The 23,298-nt window shown below is 41.7% G+C and overlaps 3 protein-coding genes and 1 long non-coding RNA gene across 6 annotated transcripts in view; 3 read left to right on the forward strand and 1 right to left on the reverse strand.

Moving 5' to 3' along the window:
• Window positions 1-1,118, forward strand: part of LOC139554666 (tenascin-like) — a 37,335-nt gene extending 36,217 nt beyond the window's left edge. For all 3 annotated transcript variants that reach the window (XM_071367678.1, XM_071367677.1, XM_071367679.1), the window contains one exon: window positions 5-1,118. In XM_071367678.1, the coding sequence (XP_071223779.1) occupies window positions 5-106 (102 nt within the window). In that variant the 3' untranslated portion in view covers window positions 107-1,118. The remainder of the gene's footprint in view (window positions 1-4) is intronic.
• Window positions 1,119-1,415: 297 nt separating this feature from the next.
• On the reverse strand, window positions 1,416-7,806 carry LOC139554669 (uncharacterized). Its single transcript, XR_011670874.1, has 3 exons — window positions 7,684-7,806; window positions 2,885-3,040; window positions 1,416-2,352 (listed from the first exon to the last, which is right to left on the reverse strand). It is a non-coding gene; the product is annotated as an uncharacterized lncRNA (long non-coding RNA).
• LOC139554667 (proteasome subunit beta type-7-like) lies at window positions 7,657-11,016 on the forward strand. Its single transcript, XM_071367680.1, has 8 exons — window positions 7,657-7,794; window positions 9,214-9,307; window positions 9,412-9,509; window positions 9,674-9,814; window positions 10,056-10,171; window positions 10,412-10,470; window positions 10,552-10,703; window positions 10,825-11,016. Exons 1-8 carry the CDS (start codon window positions 7,730-7,732, stop codon window positions 10,934-10,936), a joined length of 837 nt encoding a protein of 278 aa, XP_071223781.1. The 5' UTR covers window positions 7,657-7,729; the 3' UTR covers window positions 10,937-11,016.
• Window positions 11,017-11,157: 141 nt separating this feature from the next.
• Window positions 11,158-21,632, forward strand: LOC139554668 (histone H3-like centromeric protein A). The gene is made up of 5 exons (XM_071367681.1): window positions 11,158-11,732; window positions 14,913-15,084; window positions 16,784-16,914; window positions 17,391-17,465; window positions 21,032-21,632. The coding sequence occupies exons 2-5, from the start codon at window positions 14,961-14,963 to the stop codon at window positions 21,158-21,160; spliced, it is 459 nt and encodes a 152-aa protein (XP_071223782.1). The 5' UTR covers window positions 11,158-11,732; window positions 14,913-14,960; the 3' UTR covers window positions 21,161-21,632.
• The last annotated feature ends 1,666 nt before the right edge of the window (window positions 21,633-23,298 follow it).

Here is a 23,298-nt window from a genome sequence, read left to right on the forward strand (position 1 = left end):
TCAGGGTTTGATCTGGACTGCCTGGAAAGGCAAGGATTATTCCGTCCCTTTCACTGAGATGAAGCTCAGACCAACATCTTTCACCCCTCCAACTCAGGGGTACTGACAAAGTGGTGGACAGAAAATGAGAAGGGGAGAGAGGCACACTTTATGAACACACACACACACACAGCCAGGTAACTGCCAAAATAAAGGAAACACAAACAGATAGCGTTGGGCCATCACGAGCCAGAACAGCTTCAATGCACCTTGGCATTGATTCTACAAGTGTCTGGAACTATTATGGAGGGAGGCGACACCATTCATCCAGAGAAATTCCATAATTTGGTGTTTTGTTGATGGTGGTGGAAAACGCTGTCTCAGGCACAACTTCAGAAACTCCCATAAGTGTTCAAGTGGGTTGAGATATGGTGACTGACACAAACATACACACACACACTTTAAACCTCCTATGCTCCTTTGAGACCCCTCTTTCAAAGTCAGAGGTAGCCAAAATAATGGGGCAACTGGGCATTTTTATACATGACCCTTAGCATGATGGGATGTTAATTGCTTAATTAACTCAGGAACCACATCTGTGTGGAAGAACTTGCTTTCAATATACCTTGTATGCCTTGTTTACTCAAGTGTTTCCTTCATTTGGTCAGTTTCCTGTACATAAGCACACAGGCAAACACACTCAATCCCACATGCATACACAGTACATGCATCTATTAGCTATAGTTGAAAAATCTCCAAATGCCTTTCTCTCCAGACTAAAGCGATTCGATTTTTTCAAATGTATAGAGGACAGTTATCCATCCGTATGTTATATTGTACAGTTTCTAGATTATCTTTGCAATGTCCTTTTTTACTCTAAGTGTTGTGGCACCCCTCGCGTCAGCTGTAAAAATGTATGCACTGTCCCCTCGCTATGATGGTACAACCGTGGAAATGAGCGGGTGAATAATGGAGATTTATGTTTGTACTTGACTGGTAATTCTCAAGTTGTGTCCTTTGTTTGTCTTATTTGTGGTTGTATGTCCTGTATTTTCTGTTGCCCCAATTCTCAAATTGTAGTTGCTACAATAATAAAATAATGGTGGAACATAGGCAGCAGAAGCCGCTAGCTAAAATGATTTTATTGATTTTTTGCTTTCTGTTTTCGTGTATTGTCTGCTTCCAGTATTGTAAATGGGCTAATAGTTCAACATCAGTCTTTATTTACATTGCGCACACAAACTGCACTCAGTGTACCATTATATGAGCAAGTACTGTATACAAGTGAGGTTCTCATTGATAGCTAGGTGTTAGATTTGGAGACCATGAAGATAAACTGCACAGTGACAAAAGGTGTTACAATACACAGTTATTTTTATGTTGAATACCAACCCTCCTCACTCTACCAAACTCCCCAGTTCGTCCCAATTTATGTCTTTTTTTATTTTTTATTTCACCTTTATTAAACCAGGTAGGCCAGTTGAGAACAAGTTCTCATTTACAACTGCGACCTGGCCAAGATAAAGCAAAGCAGTGCGACACAAACAACACAGAGTTACACATGGGATAAACAAACGTACAGTCAATAACGCAATAGAAAATCTATATACAGTGTGTGCAAATGTAGTAAGATTAGGGAGGTAAGGCAATAAATAGGCCATAGTGGCGAAATAATTACAATATAGCAATTAACACTGGAGTGATACATGTGCAGAAGATGAATGTGCAAGTAGAGATACTGGGGTGCAAAGGAGCAAGATAAAATGCTTCCCATAGTTATACATTACTACCGGCCATTACTCACTGACAAAGATTACACCTACTGCACTTTACTCAAATGAAACAGTTGTACTACTACAAGACAATGAATGTCCACAATCAGATATATTTGAACATTCTATTATTACATATACAGTGAGTGTACAAAACATTAGGAACACCTGCTCTTATCATGACATAGACTGACCAAGTGAAAGCTATGAGCCCTTATTGATGTCACTTGTTAAATCCACTTCAATCAGTGTAGATGAAGGGGAGGAGACATGTTTAAGAAGGATTTTTAAGCCTCGAGACGAATGTGACATGGATTGTGTATGTGTGCCATTCAGAGAGTAAATGGGCAAGACAAAAGATTGAAGTGTCTTTGAATGGGGTATGGTAGTAGGTACCGGGCGCACCGGATTGAGTGTGTCAAAAACTGCAACACAGGGTTTTTAACGCTCAACAGTTTTCCGTGTGTATCAAGAATGGTCCACCACCGAAAGGACATTCAGCCAACTTGACACAACTATGGGAAGCATTGGAGTCAACATGGGCCTGTGGAACGCTTTCGACACGTTGTAGACTCCACGCCCCGACGAAATTGAGGCAGTTCTAAGGGCAAAAGGAAGGGTGCAACTCAATATTAGGAAAGTGTTCTTGATGTTTTGTACACTCAGTGTATGTATGGACTGTGTTCCATTTAATTATGTGGATTGAGTTTTAATATTTAATTCTATGGGATTGAAACCTCTGCACAGAATGTTCATTCCATCATCCATTATGACATGGAACCTTCCATTGTTCTCTACATGCAAGGTTCCCAAGAACACACATTTCCCTCAAACAGGTACACATTTCCTTCAGATCCACCATGCTGACAGGGAGAAAGGTATGATTTTTATGTTTTAGGATTATCCTTCTTTTTATTTAACCATTGATATTGCAGATTATTATTAAACCATTATGGTTTATGTATGTACTGCTAATGTAAATAGCATAAGCTTGTTTTAACAATGTGTACACATTTCTCACAATACCCAGAAGAGAACAAGCATCACTGCTAAATGTACTGAGGCTTCCAGGTAATGACTTCTCTACTTAACACACACCCACTGACAGACAGACAGACAAGAGTCCATTTTACCTGGTTACATGGTCAAATCTCCACAGTGACGCTGTAACAGCCCAGGTGGAGGTTCCTGTACCAACCCAGGTTCCTGATCAGCAAGTCCACATGAAGCCATTGGTGAACCCTGTGTTGAAGCCTGTGGTGAATTCTGTGGTGAACCCTGTGTTGGCCCTATTGCAAAAGGTAGGGAGAGTCTAATGTGTTACAAAGATAATGTATCTTAACAGAGTTACATACAGTATCATATTCATTTGTATAGCAATTGACAATAACCATGTATAGTACCAGTCAAAAGTTTGGACACACCTACTCATTCAAGGGTTTTTCTTTATTTTGACTATTTTCTACATTGTAGAATAATAGTGAAGACATAAAAACTATGAAATAACACATATGGAATCATGTAGTAACCAAAAAAAGTGTTAAACAAATAAAAATATATTTTATACTTGAGATTCTTCAAAGTAGCCACCCTTTGCCTTTTATGCTTCATGACGAATGCTTTTCCAACAGTCTTGAAGGAGTTCCCACATATGCTGAGCACTTGTTGGCTGCTTTTCCTTCATTATGCGGTCCAACTCAGCCCAATCCATTTCAATTGGGTGATAGTCCCACTAAGCGCAAACCAGATGGGATGGCGTATTCCTGCAGAATGCTGTTGTAGCCATGTTGGTTAAGTGTGCCTTGAATTCGAAATCAATCACAGACAGTGTCACCAGCAAAGCACCCCCACACCATAACACATCCTCCTCCATGCTTCACAGTGGGAACCACACATGCAGAGATCATCCATTCACCTACTCGGCGTCTCACAAAGACACAGCGGTTGTAACTAAAAATCTCAAATTTGGACTCATCAGACCAAAGGACGGATTTCCACTGGTCTAATTTCCATTGCTCGTGTTTCTTGGCCCAAGCATGTCTCTTGTTCTTATTGGTGTACTTTAGTAGTGGTTTCTTTGCAGAAATTCGACCATGAAGGCCTGATTCATGCAGTCTCCCCTGAACAGTTGATGTTGAGATGTGTCTGTTACTTGAACTCTGTGAACCATTTATTTGGGCTGCAATCTGAGGTGCAGTTAACTCTAATGAACTTATCCTCTGCAGCAGAGGTAACTCTGGATCTTCCTTTCCTGTGGTGTTCCTCATGAGAGCCAGTTTCATCATAGCACTTGATGGTTTTTGCGACTGCACTTGAAGAAACTTTCAAAGTTCTTGAAATTTTCCAGATTGACTGACCTTCATGTCTTAAAGTAAGGATTGTCTGTCGTTTCTCTTTGCTTATTTGAGCTGCTCTTGCCATAATATGGACGTGGTCTTTTACCAAATAGGGCTATCTTCTGTATCCCCTACCTTGTCATAACACAACTGTTTGGCTTAAACGCATTAAAAAGGAAAGAAATTCCACAAATGAACTTTTAACAAGGCACACCTGTTAATTAAAATCCATTCCAGGTGACTACCTCATGAAGCTGGTTAAGAGAATGCCAAGAGTGTGCAAAGCTGTCATCAAGGCAAAGGGTGGCTACTTTGAAGAATGTCAAATATAAATTATATTTGGATTTGTTTAACACTTTGTTGGTTACTACATGATTCCACATGTGTTATTTCATAGTTTTGATGTCTTCACTATTAATCAAAAATATTTTTTATTAAATGGGATGAGTAGGTGTGTCCAAACTTTTGACTCGTACTGAACTTTCAAAATCCCTGTCAGTTCTTTCATTTACTTGCAGCAAGCCGTTGCCAACCCACTTGAGGCAGCTAGGCGACATGGCTACAACATGGACAAATTAGAACAAGTAACCGTAATAACACCCTTCTGGCTCAATGTGGCAGAGAGATTCATCAACGATGTGTGCGATAATGTCTTTCAAGTTCTGCAGTATTACAAGTCTAAAGGGATCCCTGTAGATCTCTCTGATTTCGCTTCATTTCAAGATGTTGGAGATAAGAGTCTTTAAGCAGTGGGAGGACTATACAACAGACGAGTTTACCTTGATTGTTGGCCGTCTGACTGAGCTCGTCCTCAATAACCTCATGGATAATTTCATGAAGGAGTGCCGAGGGGACATCAGTAAGCCCGAGTGTCTGACAGACCTAGGTTTCAACATGGACGTCTGCAATTTTCTTCGTGGATGGGCGGATTTCGCAGTCAGCATGACCGTGGTAAACGGACAGGGGATCAGTCGCACTCCGGGACCACTGCCCATGCCCGCCTGTTGGCCAAGGCGCCATTGTCGACCAACGCCGTGGCCCGAGAGTGCTCTCAAATCCACAAAGACTGGTTTAGAGGAGAGAGCAGGAGTCAACAGAACAGCCAACTCTGGATCAGAATAATCTGGGCCCTTAGTCACCAATAACCACAGTCAGGTAGCCAGCCAGTAGCACACAGAGACGCCCCAAACTGCAGCAGGGACAGAAAGAGATCACAGGTTAAGTGACCCAAACAGTTCTACGGTCGATTGCTGATCTTGGAAGGCATGGAGATCTACCCAACACCATCCACTGGACATCGGTCTGCTGATCTTGGAAGGCATGGAGATCTACCCAACACCATCCACTGGACATCGGTCTGCTGATCTTGGAAGGCATGGAGATCTACCCAACACCATCCACTGGACATCGGTCAGCCTCTGACATGAAAAAAAATTTGCATACTGCATTTCTGTTCTAGCAAATAGCTCAAATTTGGCAATAAAGACATTAAGCAAAGAAAATCTTGGTTCCTTTACCAATTATTCACGTACCAATTATTGTCGGTATGGGTGTTGAGATTTGCAGAAGGCCTAAATATTGGAAATTGTTGTTTCTTTTTTGTCATGATGCATTTTTTGTTTTCTTTATGAAGGTCAATATCACGGAAAGCTCATGCTATTGCTCCATTATTAATAACATTAGTAAAATGTTGGTATTTTTTGTTGTTGATTGGAGCCTTTACAATGTTGCCCTCAATGCCATTGCACAGTGGCCTAGTTGCAGACGTTCTTCAACTGAACAGCCTATGAACACTGTGGACATGGACAGCTCCCAGTGCTGAATTCCTAAACTCAGAATGTGGGCCTGCTTCAACATTAGTTTCCCCAAACCAAATCTAATTGTCGTTCTGGAGCAGGGGAAAGAACTGAACATAAAAGGGACATAAATCAGTGTGGTGTCTTCTGCTTCACATTCCTTATCAAGCCACAATAGGGCCCTCCATTCTCATTGCACGTGGTGCGGCATGCCGTGGTCATGTCTCTCGGTCAGATAGTATACGTGGAAAGGATGAAAGAGTCGCTGGCCTTTTATCAATTAGATTGGCTCACCTCCTGCGTCCTCTCTCCTCTGCCCTCCTTTTGGAAAAAGGTTAATTGTACAAACCCCGCCCACTCTCCGCCTACCTGGAGGGGAGCCCTCCCCTCATTGGTCGCCACACACTTCCATCAAAGCTTGTTAAGAACAATCATGTCCACCTGAAAGAGGCGGAGCTACCCCTTTAAATACCCCACCTGCAATCAATTGTCCCCTTTCAACCAAACAGCACGGCTCACTAGAGATGTGTTACTGACTGTGCATATTGTATGACTGTGGTGTATGGCGACCAAGGTATTTAATTCCTATTATGTGGATTTGTTGTGCACTTCCCTTATTTGCCGATTGTGTAAAGCTAGCGTTTTGAGTTTTTATTTTGGGTATGTTTGCCCTTTTTACCCTGCGCCTCTGTTTTACATTACATTAATATAATATTTCTGTCTGTGCCAAGACATCCATTCTCACCATCCTCTGCGTCTTTCAGCTGTGACGTTTTTTTACCATTAGAAGCCTACAGACTTTTTCAATAAAAAGTCAAGAGGCTACCCTCATGTTTTTGCAGACATGTCCATTATCTCCTACCCAATCTGTTATTTTACAGTAATAGATAAGAGGCGGCGAAGTGGTAGGTGTACTGGAGGTAATGTGGTCTTTAGCTAGCCTTTTGACGCACAGGCAGCCCAATTCAGATGTTTTTATTAATTTGTCATTGGTCACGTGGGCAGCCGGTTTGGGTTCCGTGCCCTTGGTGCCCTTGGCAACGCAGACGCTCGTTGGCGCGGGCGAGCAGTGTGGGTAGATCTCAAAATGTATTTTTAAACGCTCGCTTCGGTGTAGTCAGCTGTTATACGGAACTCAAACCGGCTGCGAGCTTGCACCATCGTGCATACATTTACTTTGTCCCCCCACACCAAACGTGATCACGACACGCAGGTTAAAATATCAAAACAAACTCTGAACCAATTACATTAATTTGGGGACAGGTCAAAAAGCATTAAACATGTATGGCAATTTAGCTAACTAGCTGTCTTGTTTGCTACCATTTTCACGTTAATGGAGTAGGGACGTCAAAACCTGGACCGTGAAGTCAGAATTGGGACGCCCAATGATCCCATACCTATCAGCCAAACAGCCATTGAGAATTCATTTCGTTCTGTTTTGACATGATGGGATACAGTTTCAGATTGGATTTTTGCAGCAAGTTAGAATTTACGCAGCAGGTTAGCATAATTAACGTAGCAGGTTAGCAGGATTAAGTTTAGGAAAAGGCTTAGCTAAAATTTTACAAATAAAACTACTTTTGAAGTTAATTTGACAAAAGCTGTAACCCTTCTAGCCATGACAATGTTGTTCTCCCTGTCCTATACTGTATTTGGATTAATCTGAGGCTGTGTTAAAATTGAAAGCGAAAGTTCACCCCAGGAAACGCTGACACATCCAACCGAGACAGTTTACCGTGACAGCGTTTAACAAAGTAAAAGGAGTTGAAAAGTAAAGTGCAGTAGACGCTCTCCTTTCACCTGAGGGTTCTCGAGTTGTGGATTCGTTCGCCCATCTTGATTGAAGATGCCCCATAATTCTCGACCTCCCCAACCTCAAAGCGCTGGTTTTTCCTTTGAGAACACTCGCAGGTGAGTTCCTTTCTTAGTGGTCCATAAGGTAATTTGAGAAACATTTACTGCAATTCATTTTTTATTATGTATTGTGACAGTTCTTGGTGGATGTCAGGGGTTCGAGTCAAGACCATAACAATTCGCGCACAATTAAAGGGCAACTCCACTTTTCAACCTAATTTTCATTATCTCAGCACAATACCAATGTCAACCAGAGGCTTTTGGGAGGAACTATACGAGGACTGGCTGATTGTAATGCTATAATGGTATTAAACATATGGCAACCACATGTTTGACTCGGTCCATTTTTTTCTATTCCACCAAATACAATGGGCCCACCCTCCTATAGTCCAAAGGAGGCTGGTGGGAGTAGCTAACATATGTGAAAAGGGCACATTTTCTATGTTTTGTAGAAAAAATATATAAAGTTCTACCAGATGACAAGTTAAAACATTTTCTAACACAGATTCACGGATGTGGAAACCAAGAAAATATTTTCCCTTGTTGCAGGTTTTGAAAATCACTTTACTTTTAATCCTACCCTGCGATTAAACAATTTTAGAACCTTACTTTTTAACTACAAATCATAGAAACCCACTGTTTATACAAGCATTTCACTACACCCGCAATAACATCTGCTAAATATGTGTGACGAATAACAATTTTTTTTGTAGACCGATTTGGTGTTGGAGATTGAGGTTGAGAAGTGGCAGAATTGTCTTTTAATTTTCTGAATTTTATTCAATTTGTCTGCTTGTGTAAAATTGTGAACCTGCAGAAAAAGAATTAACAATATCGCAGTTTAAAACAGGATAATTACTGTAGGCCTACATTGTTAACATGTAAATAGTTTTAGCAGAGACAGCAGAGGAAGATTCCCTGAATAATTTCTGGTTTTAGTAGGCTTAGGTTTATAGCCCGACAGTTTTTTGGGGGGCCCGATAAAGTATATATTTTTTAAAGTAACGCAAAATAACCAGGCTATATACAGGGGGTACCGAGTCAATGTGCGGTGGTTAACAGGTTAGTCGAGGTAATTGAGCCAATATGTACATGTAGGTAGGGGTAAAGTGACTATGCATAGATAAAACCGCAAGTAGCAGCGTAAAATAAAAAGGGGGTGGGTGCAAATAGTACTGTTAGCCATTTGATTAACTGTTCGGCATTCTTATGGCTTGGGGGCAGACGCTGTTAAAGAGCCTTTTGGACCTAGACTTGGCGCTAAAATACCGCTTGCTGTGCGGTAGCAGAGAAGTCTGAGTAGGGTGGCTGGAGTCTTTGACAATTTTTAGGGCCTTCCTCTGACACCGCCTTGTATAGAGGTCCTGGGTGGCAGGAAGCTTGGACCCAGTGATCGGCCGGGCTCTGCTTAGGCCAACACAAAGCCAGCTTCTCTAAATATACCCAACATTGCATAATAACAAGTTCTCACTGCAGGAATGCTGTGTTGGAGGGGAATTTGTCAGAGCTTGGTTACAGTTCTCCTAAGGCAAGGAAGACTGGAACCACCATCGCTGGCATAGTATTCAAGGTGAGAATCAGTCATTACACATTTTCCGTTTACTGTGATGTAGTGGTCTCAGGATTGAGCTCAGCACAAAGTATGATTATAGTTTGCGTTTCCTCCCTCCACAGGATGGGGTGATACTTGGAGCTGACACAAGAGCCACTGATGACATGGTGGTAGCTGACAAGAATTGCATGAAGATCCACTACATTGCACCCAACATCTAGTAAGTGCCACAAAGAATACACCTTGTACAGTATAATAGTGTAGCTTGTTTAACCCATATGTAGTTGAGCATCAGCCCCTGTACAATGGTATGCACAGACTGGGGCTTTCGTTGAAGTCTATTTGAACCACCATGTTTCACCCACTAATCAATTTTTATTGTAGCTGTTGTGGAGCAGGTGTGGCTGCAGATGCAGAAGTCACCACTCAGATGATGTCATCCAATGTGGAGCTGCACTCACTAAGCACAGGACGCCCTCCCCTTGTTGTCACGGTTACCCGACAACTGAAACAGATGCTCTTCAGGTGAGAGCATGAATGAGTTTGTGACGATGGGAAAATAAGACATCTACAGTGGCCATTCTCATAACATTGTTTGAATGCTGACAATCTAGTTACTTTCTAGGCCATAATAGAAAACTGCCACAATAGTGCCTTCATCAATATCAAATCCCTCATTTGATTACAATTTTATCACAAACATTATGATGCTATTACATTGTAGCTCTCCACCTGAATTGTGGCATCTGCAATGCTTCCATTCCAGGTACCAGGGACATATTGGCGCCTCTCTGATTGTTGGAGGTGTGGATGTGACTGGCGCTCACCTCTACAGTGTCTACCCACACGGCTCCTATGACAAACTACCATTCCTTACTATGGGTATTGATCTCACTTTGTTTATCTAGTCAATGCTTGACTTTGTCAGCGATGGAGACTTTTTTTGCACCATGTCCTTGTGTTTCAGTCCAGCATAATCCGATAGATGCCTGTATTGTTTGTCTTTGGTAATCATCTGCCATCAAATACTTCATCTGGGCCGTGGGAAGAGCTTCTAATGGTAAGTTGTATTGAATATTGAAACATTAGATAAAGGTAACCGTACTGCTGTTTTATTTGCAGGTTCAGGAGCAGGTGCAGCTATTTCTATCTTTGAAGACAGATACAGACCAAACATGGAGGTGAGATGCAGTTATTTACCATTGAACAGTTCATTTCATACAATCTATTGCTCACCTGTCTTATCTGTCTATCTTGCTCAGCTAGATGAGGCTAAAAAGCTGGTGCGGGATGCCATTGTGGCTGGTATTTTCTGTGACTTGGGCTCTGGCAGTAACGTGGACCTGTGTGTCATCACTCAGGCAGGGGTTCAGTACCTTAGGGGCTATGACCAACCTGCCCAGAAGGGGAAAAAGTGAGCCATACAAGTTTCTACTGGGCTACAACCAACACAATTGTGTGATTATTTACTTGATTATTCATAATGTGAATTACAATATACTGTAATTCTTTCCTTTCTCTTTGCCCATTTCCAGAGAAGGACAGTACAAGTACAAGCCTGGCACCACTGCAGTTTTAACAAAGACGGTCACACCCCTGCCTCTGAACGTCGTTGATGAATCAATTCAACTTATGGACACTCAGTAAAATGTATGCTGCTGCAGGCATTATCAAACCCACATGAATTCCAAAACTCATTAGTAAAATTACTTACTACCAAAATACAATTAATGCATTTAGATGTTTTATTAAACCTATTAGCACAGGGCTGCCCAACCTTCCTGGAGATCTACAGTCCTGTGGGTTTTCAGTCCAACCCTAATTTAACACACCTGATTCTACCAATTAGCTGCTCAACTAGACCTTAACTAGCTGAATCAGATATGCTGAATTAGGGTTGGACTGAACCTACAGGACAGTAGATCTCCAGGAAGAGGGTTGGGCAGCCCTGTTTCTACCAGAACATGCATGCAATAGTACAACAGTCACTGATAACCCCACACCTGAATCTGTTAATTTTGTCTGTATAATTGTTTTTACTATTACAAGCTATTTTGTTATATTACTAGAGTATGACATACTACTGCTAGATATGCTGTTACTGTTAATATTTTTATAACCAACCATGCTTCACATTTGTACGTCCGGTGAAATATCTGGCTCATTGCTGTATCTGTGACACTACGATAATGTCATGTTAAATCACATACCCGAGCTGACTGACTTGTCCAATAAACAAGCAGCTTCATTTTCTCTAACACCACCCATTGGAGTAACGGTAAACAAGGCGTTTCCGTACGCCTATCGATACATCTCATTGGCTCTGCAAGGAGACCGATACCAAACAGCGTCGTTTGAATTTCGGTCACGTTGGTTCAGGGAGAGGTTTAGTCTTTGGTGCATTGTTGACAAAAAGCTCTTCACATAAAATTTGTATCGGCTGGTAAGTGTGGAATTTCGACACGTTCAAAAGTAATGCTAGCTCTGTATGGTTTGCTTAGTTAGCGGTGGCATGCTTGTTCAATGTAGCTAGCTAATTTAGTAGATGAAAAGCTCTATGAATAACTAGTTACGTAACGTTAGCTTTCTTACCTCCTTAAAATGAACGTGCCAGTTGCCGTTTTTTAATTCTTGATTTACAATTCTCTGGGTTCAACCCGATGCTAGCTAGATAACTAGTTAATATAAGTCGTTTGTGTCGAGTTGGCTAACTATCTGCTTGTTACCTTTTGAGTAAATGCGGTTTTTCATTGTTTCCAGTTTGGCCCTGGTTGAGTTCAGAGGCATCTTCAGGACGGTGCAACGTTACAGAACGTTCAGATACTTAACGTTAAGTGATAATGCCCAAAGGTTATTTTGATGAAGGCACTCATACTTCCATGAGAAAGTCAATTCGCTGATCGTTCCTTCTATCGGTTTGGTTTTTAGAGACGTAAGCCATTCGTTAAGTCTTTTTGTTCTGTATCTATGGACGTGATCCAGTAGTTCGTTCAAAATGTTCCATACTGGCTGACAACGTTCGTATCCCTTGCATGCTAGCTAGTCTACAACTACGGCTAACTTGGTCATGTCAAACATTGCAACCAGAATAACAGCAAAGTAGCTGCGTTTGTTTAAGCTCTTTTCTAGCGACATTTATTTGGATAGGTCCATAAGAATGAGCTAATGATGCGCGATTTCGCCTGGCATAGAAAATGCGCTCTCTTGACAGGTCACTGTTCTGAGGAGCTAGCCAACAACACAGCTACTGCAATCACTTCAAACTGGAAATACAGACATCTAGCTGCCTTTAGTTTTAACTGTTTTCTGTAGACATTTCTTTGTATATATCCTTAATAATTATAACAGCTGTTCATGATTTCGACTGGCTAAGAAACGCTGCCTCTGCCTCGTCCCAACTCTTTCATTAGTGACAACTGTAGATGGAATTTCAATATTGAAACAGTTTTGCAAATGTCGGAGAGATTGACAGCAAGGTTTATAAAACATCTGCTGTTAATTTAACAGCAGATGTTTTATAAACCTTGCTGTCAGTCTGCTAGTCTAACAGACATGGGAGATAATGTCTAGATGCTTTTTATAGTGGAGATCAAGTTTATAAATTGCCTGGCTGGGCTGTTGAGACAGTGGATTTTGCAGTGAGATGGAACAGATTAAATAGGCATTTAAATGTCAGCTTTAGATGGTGGTAACTTGTGGAACAGACACTGGCTGGAATGCGGTTTTAACCAATCAGCATCCAGGACACGACCCATCCGTTGTATGTTTTCTGTATAACAGATTGCTTATCTTCAGAACGTTCAGATGTAGTGAAGAACGTTGCACCTATCAGAACACTCCCTTGAACGTGACCCCACGATGTCATGCCTGAGCCCAACATGACACAGCCAGAGTTACCAGACCATGGTAGATGCTAAGTGGGACCCTTGAGACAATCCTACTCTAAACCCTACCTAACCTTGGGCCCGCGTGTCACTGAGGGGGTTTGATGAATCTGGCCAGGGGTACACCGGGCTATGGCCCGTCACGTCACCGGCGAAAGCGGGGAGGGAGGAGCGCCCTTATTAAATATAAAAGTAATCTGCGTTGCTCGTTAATGTCAACAAGGCTCCATGGTGCATCGTCCTGAAACATATATCTCTTTTCCATAAATGTTTTAATAAAAAAATAAAAAGTTGGGAAGGCAGATAAATCGTTTCTCAGCAATCACTTTTGCATGTGAGTAAAGAATCCTACTACAATAATTCAGTGTTTGTCATGGTGACCCGAAGTAGCCATGGCAGAGAGCTCTGTAAATATGGTACATGTTTTGTGTTTTTTTACTGCATTTTTAAATCAACCTTCTTTGTTTTTGATAACTTGTTTTGGCTTGGCTAGCTAATATAGTGTGATTTAAATGATGCAGCAACACCAGAGCATCAGCTTTTTGGCCAACTGCCCTGGTTCTTAGAGGGAAGTGGACAGCGGTGTGAGGCGATGCAGAGGCTCGCCTCGTAGGGGGCTTTTCCAGACTACTGCTGAGGAGTAGTGGTTATACTGCCGCTTTTACAGTCGCTGAAGCATCACCCAGGTGGGTCCTACATTTCAGTAGTGGACGATCCAGCTTGCCTACGGAGAAGGAGCTGTGAACATCAAAGACGACGTGCCCGATGAAGAGCTCCGTGGCCTGTTTGTCAGATGTTTCTACCTACCTCCCTGGCTGCTCCATCTATGCTCCATCCGCTCAAGATATACTTTTCTGAACTGCCTATCATCTAATGCTGTTGAAGACCATCACCCAAGAACGGACACATGTTGTTTTTTAAGAGACTTTGAGATTCAACTTTTTTTCTCCTTTATTTAACTACGCAAGTCAGTTAAGAACAAATTCTTATTTACAATGATGGCCTAGGAACAGTGGGTTAACTGCCTTGTTCAGGGGCAGAACGACAGATTTTTACCTCGTCAGCTCAGGGATTCGATCTAGCAACCTTTCAGTTACTGGCCCAACGCTCTAACCACTAGGCTACCTGACACCCCATTTGTACTGAAAAGCGCTATATAAAATGTATTATTACACATGCATAATTATGTCACTTTTGTTTTGAACCGAATTCGCTGTCGGACAGAGGAGCACCTGGCTCACTCCTGGTAGGCAGCCCGGTTCCAAATCGAATACGATACTCTTTCAGCCGGTGTAAAACACGCCTACCAGTAAGCTCGGTCGAGCTTAATTGAACCCCCTCACTCATTCATTCCATGGAGGGCTGAGTGTCTGCGGGTTTTCACTCATCCCTTGTACTTGATTAATCAATTAAGTTAATTAATTAGTTCGGAACTACCTTCACCTGGTTGTCTAGGGTTTAATTGGACACAATTTTGAAAGGGGAATAACAAAAACGAGTAGATACTCAGGACCTCTGTGGAATGAGTTTGACACCTCTGTCATTTTTTCAGTATGCATTTTGAGTCCAACCCTTTCTATTCTTCTTTTCCAATATACACCATATGGCTAAAAGAGGGTCGTGTGTGTGTGTGTGTGATGACATGCAAGATTAATGACGAAGACCATGCAAACCTATATGGTCAATACTGGAGCAAGTCACAACGCATTTACTTTTCTCTATCTCCTCTTCACTATCAGGCAACCGTTTGGGTTCATTGACGCTGTTTTGTGAACTAGTATTGGAGGATGCCTCGTCGCGATCCTGACAGTTCTGCAAACCGGCGCAAGGGTGCAATACCCAAGCGTCGGCCTCCAGCCTCGAACGCGACTGCTTCAACATCAAAGGCACCACGGCTGAGCGGACCATCAGGTGAGGAGAATAGGGAGAAGGGGGAATGTGGGTTGGACTCATGGCTTCTCAATGCTTACACTGAAGCAAACTGTTTTTGTTTAGCTATGGACAGTGCATTGGGAAAGTATTCAGACCTTGACTTTTTCCACAATTTGTATCCCTCATCAATCTACACACAATACCCGATAATGACAAAGCAAAAAACAGGTTTTTAGAAATTTTTGCAAATGTATAAAATTATTTAAAAAATGGAAATAATACATTTACACAAGTATTCACCCTTTACTCAGCACTTTGTTGAATCACCTTTGGCAGCGATTACAGCCTCGGGTCTTCTTGGGTATGACGCTACAAGCTTGGCACACCAGTATTTGGGGAGTTTCCTATTCTTCTCTGCAGATCCTCTCAAGCTCTGTCAGGTTGGATGGGGAGCGTCGCTACGCAGCTATGTTCAGGTCTCTCCAGAGATGTTCAAGTCTGGGCTCTGGCTGGGCCACTCAAGGACATTCAGAGACTTGTCCCGAAGCCACTCCTGCGTTGATTTGACTGTGTGCTTAGGGTTGTTGTCCTGTTAGAAGGTGAACCTACTCCCTATTCTGGGGTCCTGAGCGCTCTGGTGCAGGTTTTCATCAAGGATCTCTCTGTACTTTGCTCCGTTCATCTTTCCCTCGATCCAGACTAGTCTCCCAGTCCCTGCCACTGAAAAACATCCCCACAGCATGATGCTGCCACCACCATGCTTCACCGTAGGGATGGTGCCAGGTTTCCTCCAGACGTGACACTTGGCATTCCCGTCAAAGAGTTCAATTTTGGTTTCATCAGACCAGAGTATCTTGTTTCTCATGGTCTGAGAGTCCTTTAGGTGCAGTTAGGCAAACTCCAGCGGGCTTTCATGTGCCTTTTACTGAGGAGTGACTTCCGTCTGGTCACTCTACCTTAAAGGCATGATTGGTGGAGTGCTGCAGACATTGTTGTACTTCTGGAAGGTTCTCCCATCTCCACAGAGGAACTCTGGAGCTTGTGTCATAGTGACCATCGGGTTCTTGGTCACCTCCATGACCAAGGCCCTTCTCCCCCGATTGCTCAGTTTGGACGGACAGCGTTAGGAAGAGTCTTGGTTGTTCCAAACTTCTTCCATTTAAGAATGTTGGACCTTCAATTGCTGCAGAAATGTTTTGGTACCCTTTCTCAGATCTGTGCCTCGACACAATCCTGTCTCGGAGCTCTACACACAATTCCTTCGAGCTCATGGCTTGGTTTTTGCTCTGACATGCACTGTCAACTGTGGGGCCTTTATATAGACAGGTGTGTACCTTTCCAAATCATGTCCAATCAATTGAATATACCACAGGTGGATTCCAATCAAGTTGTAGAAACATCTCAAGGATGATCAAAGGAAACCGGATGCACCTGAGCTCTATTTCAAGTCTCATAGCAAAGGGTCTGAATATTTATGTAAATAAGGTATTTCTGTTTTTTATTTTTAATACATTTGCATGTATTAAAAAAACAGGTTTTGCTTTGACATTATGGGTATTGTGTGTAGATTGAGGATAATAAAAAATAAAAAAAGGCTGTGACATAACAAAATGTGGGAAACGGGAAGGGGTCTGAATGCTTTATGAATGCACTGTATGTGACCACTAGTTGAAAGTGTTCCAATGAAGAAATATAAGGTTCTGTTCTCATTGTGTAAAGATGATCTGGGTCCCTCTAGCCTCTGCAGGTCCAGCTCCCTCCCTGCGAAAAAAGAGAAGGTTTCGCCCTGGCACCCGAGCTCTGATGGAAATTCGCAAGTACCAGAAGAGCACTGACTTGCTTTTGCGCAAGAGACCGTTTGCACGCCTGGTACGATACCCCTGGTTCTGTCCTTTCTTGTCTGGTAGAGGTTGGTTAGCACATGGCTCCTGCGAACCGATTTTATAACCACCATTTTGTCTATAGTCACCTTACATTCCTAGATGGATGCTGCCACTGTCTGACAATACATTACTTGTTGATAATGCATAGTTAGCCCTGTGAACTTTACCCTTTTTTTGGTTGCAAAATCAACAGTTCCCCGCATATTATCCGAGAGCTTGCATATTTGACCAATCACCATACTATTACCGCATACAACAGTCAAATCATCGCAATATTATCTCACACAACTGACCAATCACTGCACTACAATAAGGGGGTTTGCAATTTGGACCAATTAAGTCACGTCACCAGACATTCCCTTGTCAGTGCATTTTCTTGACAAGTTGGACAAAATCATTGCAAAATGACAGAATTGGCGCAGCAGTGAATTGCAAGGTTGTTTACTCAGGTTGTCTACGCAGGTTCGGGAAGTGTGCCAGACTTATAGCAGGGACTTCATGAGATGGCAGGTGAACGCTCTTCTGGCCTTGCAGGAGGTATGTTGGTTCCCACTTCTGTGCTTATTTGAATAACTGTTATATCAATTCTCGACCAGGGGTCTCCAACATTTTCTAGCATGTGAGCTACTTTATAAAAATGAAACAAGTGTCGTGTCTTTGGCTATGCCGGATTAAGTGATATGACATGCTATTCTATAAAATCGTTTCTCCGTAATTAATATTACCTGATTGAGCTAATCATGTAAATGTAATTAACTAGAGTCGGGGCACCACAAAATAATATTTATAGAGCTGTTATCTTCCGAATAAACTCTTAAAGACCTAGTAATATTTTACATCAATAGCAGTCAATATTAATCGTCACCTTATTTCAGTCTCATCTGAAAGTTGTAAATGCTTGGTTATCTTCACGAACCCTGGCTAACAAGTTGAATCAGCAATACAAAATTGGGTTTAATTATTTATTTACTAAATACCTAACTAATCACACAGAATTACATATACACAGAATGAATCATACCTTGATTACAAATTACATCATAAAGGAAAACGTCCCTAGCGGGCGGAACAGATATGACAGCTAGTTACACAAAAGAAAAGGGTCTGGGTTTGAGTGAAAGAGCGGGAAGACTGAGGAACAAAGGGCGAAGCTGTGCTATCGTAAATGCAGTATCTTATGCATTCTAAATTACCGCCCATTTGGAAAAGGAAAATGCAATAAATATTTACTCTGAGCTGCACTTCGGTAGGTTGGTGGTAGATCGGAGGCTGTGTTGCCCAACCGAGTCCTTTGTCCTTTGAAGAATGTCTCTGGTGGTCAATTGGATACGTTGTAGTAACGTCGCTGTGTGGTATACGGGATACTCTGTCTGTTCTAGCCCTCGTTTGCAGCTGCTGTTGCTAACTCAACGGCTAGGAGGGATCACTTCTGTTGTGAATAAGAGTTCAAAGTTCATACCATTCGCAACCAAAGCTCACGCTGATGTTGGCTTAGTTCTGTAGTTGACATGTTAGTCCTTTTAACGTATGGACCGTCGTCCTCACATCCTCAGAACAGATAGTTACATTTTCGTCAAGGGCTATGTTTCCTGTCAATATACTGTTTTCAAAAAATAATGGTTAAATAAAACTCAAGTGGGGCACTATAAAATCGGATGAATTTTCTGTTTTAATTTGACTGTTTAGATTTATTTTTTTAAATTGATGTTCTGAGTCAATGTTTAAATCACATCAGAAATTTTGTTTTTGTTGTTGGTATGAATTGATTTGTGTTTAATTCCCCTTTAATTGCACATCTGGCCCTTTTTAAATGCGCATCTAGTGTGCCGGTCTAGTGATGTTTCTGTACTGCAGCTGTCTATTTCATGGCAAAGTTTGCAAATAACAAATAAATGATAGAATTTCTCATTATATACTTCTGCCAGGTAAGCCTACTTTGCAGTTAACATTCAATTGAGAAGGTTTCTGGGAAAGTATTTCTGTCAACCCACAAGACAGTTATCACATCAAGTGGCAGTGGCTACACATGGAGTGATAGACAAACCCCCGCACCACACCGGGGGGAAAAAGGGGCAATATTGCTGGAAATTAATTGGCATATATTGTGTTTAAGTTTGGCTTTTTAAGCCAATAGTGGCTAACGGTGGGGGATAATGTTGCGTTGGTTAAATAATACAGTCGTATGAAAAAGTTTGGACACCCCTGACAATTTCCATGATTTCCATTTATAAATAATTGGGTGTTTGGATCAGCAATTTAATTTTGATCTATCAAATAACTGATGGACACAGTAATATTTCAGTAGTGAAATTAGGTTTATTGGATTAACAGAATGTGCAATATGCATCAAAACAAAATTAGACAGGTGCATAAATTTGGGCACCCCAATAGAAAAATCACATCAATATTTAGTAGAGCCTCCTTTTGCTAAAAAAACAGCCTCTAGAAGCTTCCCATAGCCTCTGAGTGTCTGGATTCTGGATGAAGGTATTTTGGACCATTCCTCCTTACAAAACATCTCCAGTTCAGTTAGGTTTGATGGTTGCCGAGCATGGACAGCCCGCTTCAAACCATCCCACAGATTCTCAATGATATTCAGGTCTGGGGACTGGGATGGCCATTCCAGAACATTGTACTTGTTCCTCTGCATAAATGCCCGGGTAGATTTTGAGCAGTGTTTTGGGTCGTTGTCTTGTTGAAATATCCAGCGCCGGCGTAAATTCAACTTTGTGACTGATTCTTCAACATTATTCCCAAGAAATCTGCTGATATTGAGTGGAATCCATGCGACCCTCAACTTTTAACAAGATTCCCAGTACCGGTACTGGCCACACAGCCCCACAGCATGATGGAACCCCCACCAAATTTTACTGTGGGTAGCAAGTGTTTTTCTTGGAACGCTGTGTTCTTTTGCCGCCATGCATAACGTCCCATGTTATGACCAAATAACTCAATCTTTGTTTCATCCACAGCACCTTATTCCAAAATGAAGCTGGCTTGTCCAAATGTGCGTTTGCATACCTCAAGCGACTCTGTTTGTGGCGTGTGTACAGAAAAGGATTCTACCGCATCACTCTCCCATACAGATTCTCCTTGTGCAAAGTGCGCTGAATTGTTGAACGATGCACAGTGACACCATCTGCAGCAAGATGATGTTGTAGGTCTTTGGAGGTGGTCTGTGGGCTGTTTTTGACCGTTCTCACCATCCTTCGCCTTTGCCTCTCCGATATTTTACTTGGCCTGCCACTTCTGGCCTTAACAAGAACTATGCCTGTGGTCTTCCATTTCCTCACTATGTTCCTCACAGTGGACAGACATCTTAAATCTCTGCGATGGGTTTTTGTGGCCTTCCTCTAAACCATAATGTTGAACAATCTTTGTTTTCAGGTCATTTGAGAGTTGTTTTGAGGCCCCCATGTTGCCACTCTTCAGAGGAGAGTCAAAGAGAACAACTTGCAATTGGCCACCTTAAATACCTTTTCTCATGATTGGATGCACTTGTCTATGAAGTTCAAGGCTTAATGAGCTCACCAAACCAATTGTGTGTTCCAATTAATCAGTGCTAAGTAGTTACAGGTATTCAAATCAACAGAATGACAAGGGTGCCCACATTTTTGCATAGCCTATTTTCACATCTGATTTAATTTCATACAACTTAATATTGCTACACTAAAAATCTTTGTCTGGACAATACCCCAGTACTCAGCTTTTATTAGAAAATTAATGGCATGCCACTGTGATCATTTTCTGTGACGACAGAGTAAATTATGATGCAGCCTCAGAGGGGTGCCCAAACCTTTTCATACGACTGTAGCTGGGAGTTTGCGGTGTCTGGTACTTGTGAGATTTGTTTTGACAGTTTGTGGTGGAACATTGCAGCTACTGGTAGCTCGTGATCGACATGTTGGAGACCCCTGCTCTAAACCCTTCTTACAGTTTAAAATGATTAACAACATCATAGTACACATTATTATTATTATTTGTATTTTTTACATATCGGCAATAAATAAAAAATCCCCTCTGCATTTTTTGTATCTCTATTAATGGTGTTGTCAATATGAACGTTTGCTGGTCATTGTTTGACACCATTATTTCTCTTCCAGGCTGCAGAGGCTTTCCTCGTTTTACTGTTTTCCGACGCCTACTTGTGTACCATACACGCCAAGCGTGTAACGCTGTTCCCCCGTGACATTCAGCTTGCCCGGCGAATTCGAGGAGTGGATGATCTCTGAGAATGCTCAGATGAGCAGTTTGGCTTGGGATGAGGTCTGTTGTAGCCTCTCTTTTTTTTTTTTTTTTTACTCAAGCTCAGCCAAGGTGACCTTGGATCATGGACCATGGGGTGTTGAGGACCTAACAATGCTATGTTTTGATGCAAAGCATTAGTGGACCTAATTTGCCCCAAACATACATGCATTATGTTCATGCCAGTTATAACCTCAGTATATTCTATAACAAAATGCTAACTCAGGCAAAGACTGTTGACCAATGTTTTGCATTTAGAAACATATTTTTTGGTACATTGTGAAGGAAAAACACTGTGTTGGGTATACTGCTTTAGTTCATCTGTGTTTTGGGCCTCGTGGTACCTAAGCCAAGTTAGTATACTGGTAAAATCTGTAAATATTAGATTTTTTGTAAATAATTTTTTGATAAATTGTTTTCATGTTGGATTTAAATAAATGTTTTTATTCGGTACGAAAACAATTAGAAATGGCTCACATTTGTATACCTCTGTTTCATATGTGCAGGGATAAAATCATAGAATTACATGTAGTGGACTATTTTAATGAAGGGTTATTGTACCACTACAGATCCATTCCTTAGAACCTGGACATTAGTTTCTTTCATGTTAACCTGTTATTTGTCATGCCCAATTTTAACATGTCTCTGTGGCGTTGGTGTGCATGTGGTTTCATCCACCGCCTTTTGTCTTCATCTGATGGTGTGGTGTTGCCAGATGCCCCTTTTGGCTCCCCTTTTTTAATTGGTCCCTTGGGACAGCCTGATCTACAAGCTTTCCCAGCAGGCAGCCAATCATCTTCTCACACCTGCCTTGAACAGCTTCAGATGGTCCTGTTTACAGGTGTGCTAGGGCATCACTTGTGACTGCGAAACACACCGGACAACATTTAGAGAGTTAGATGTTTAAACGGCGCAGCAGTTGAACGACTACAGACAAGTGGGAACACTGTTTTTGCGTAGCATCCCTTTAATGGCGAGGATTTTTTTGAGTCAAAGAGTAGGTGTTCATGTATTCACATGGACAGAGAATAGTACTGTTTTATTCAAGTGCCATAATGTACATTTAATGTCATTTTAAAGAGGATATTATTCATGGTTCCAAAATAAGTGGATTCTTTCGGGCCATCAACACATCAGGTAAGACAATTTTATGCTCTTGAGTCTAGTCAAGCCAATTCATTGAATAGCAATGGTAAGAGCAATACATGCAAGTAAACAACATGGAATAAGAATGTATTGTAAATGTTTGTTAAAGGTGCATTTTAGGATTGGAGATGGAAGTATCCACTGCAAGGATAGTGTTAGAAATAAACTTAATGAAGTTGTGTAATGAATAAACAAGAACTCTTTAAATGTCTTATTGTTATTTGATGTGATCCACATCCCTCTTTTCCCCCTCTGCCACAAGGGCAATCATGGTGTCACCAGAGCAGCACCCTGGAGGGCTTATTGTATGGCAGCCTCCATGGTGACAAGGGGGAGGGGTCTGTGAACCAAGGGAGCAGCCAGTCAGGAGAGGAGAATTCCATAGCAAGTGTAAGCCCCAGCTAGCCGGAACCAATTATGTTTGTCTGTAGCCTGGTCCCAGACGTTTCTGACGGCCAATAGTCAAAGGAGTTGGCTGAAACCCATACACTCCTGTAGAAGGGGCCTATATAATAGCATATGCCCCAGGTTTGTGAGCGATCAAATATTTTTTATTAACATTCCTAAACAGACATTGTATCTGAATTAAACAAATTAAACAAATTTGGGAATTGGATTAATTCTTGACCAAATATGATTACATTTTGATAGTATTTTTTTTTACAATCTAGTGGTGTGAGAACAGCCTCAATGCTGACCCAGGGGCCCTACACGCCATGTGTTTTCTATGGGTTTTTATGAATAGACCTTGATTTGCAAGCTTCGCATAAAGAGAAGCTCTGCTCCTTTTTTGCACTGCTCCAGTAGTGAGTGTCTGACTACATCATAATTAACATGCATGTGCGCATGATTATTTGATGGAAGGAATAGTAATCGCAGGATAACCAGGAAATGTGTGTCTCTTTTTATAGAGTGGCCTCCAAATGGCCTGAAATGTCTCTTCATGGCCCTGTTGAATTACCAATGTTAATCATTGATC

Source organism: Salvelinus alpinus, chromosome 26 (assembly GCF_045679555.1).
Source record: "Salvelinus alpinus chromosome 26, SLU_Salpinus.1, whole genome shotgun sequence".
NCBI lineage: Eukaryota > Metazoa > Chordata > Actinopteri > Salmoniformes > Salmonidae > Salvelinus > Salvelinus alpinus.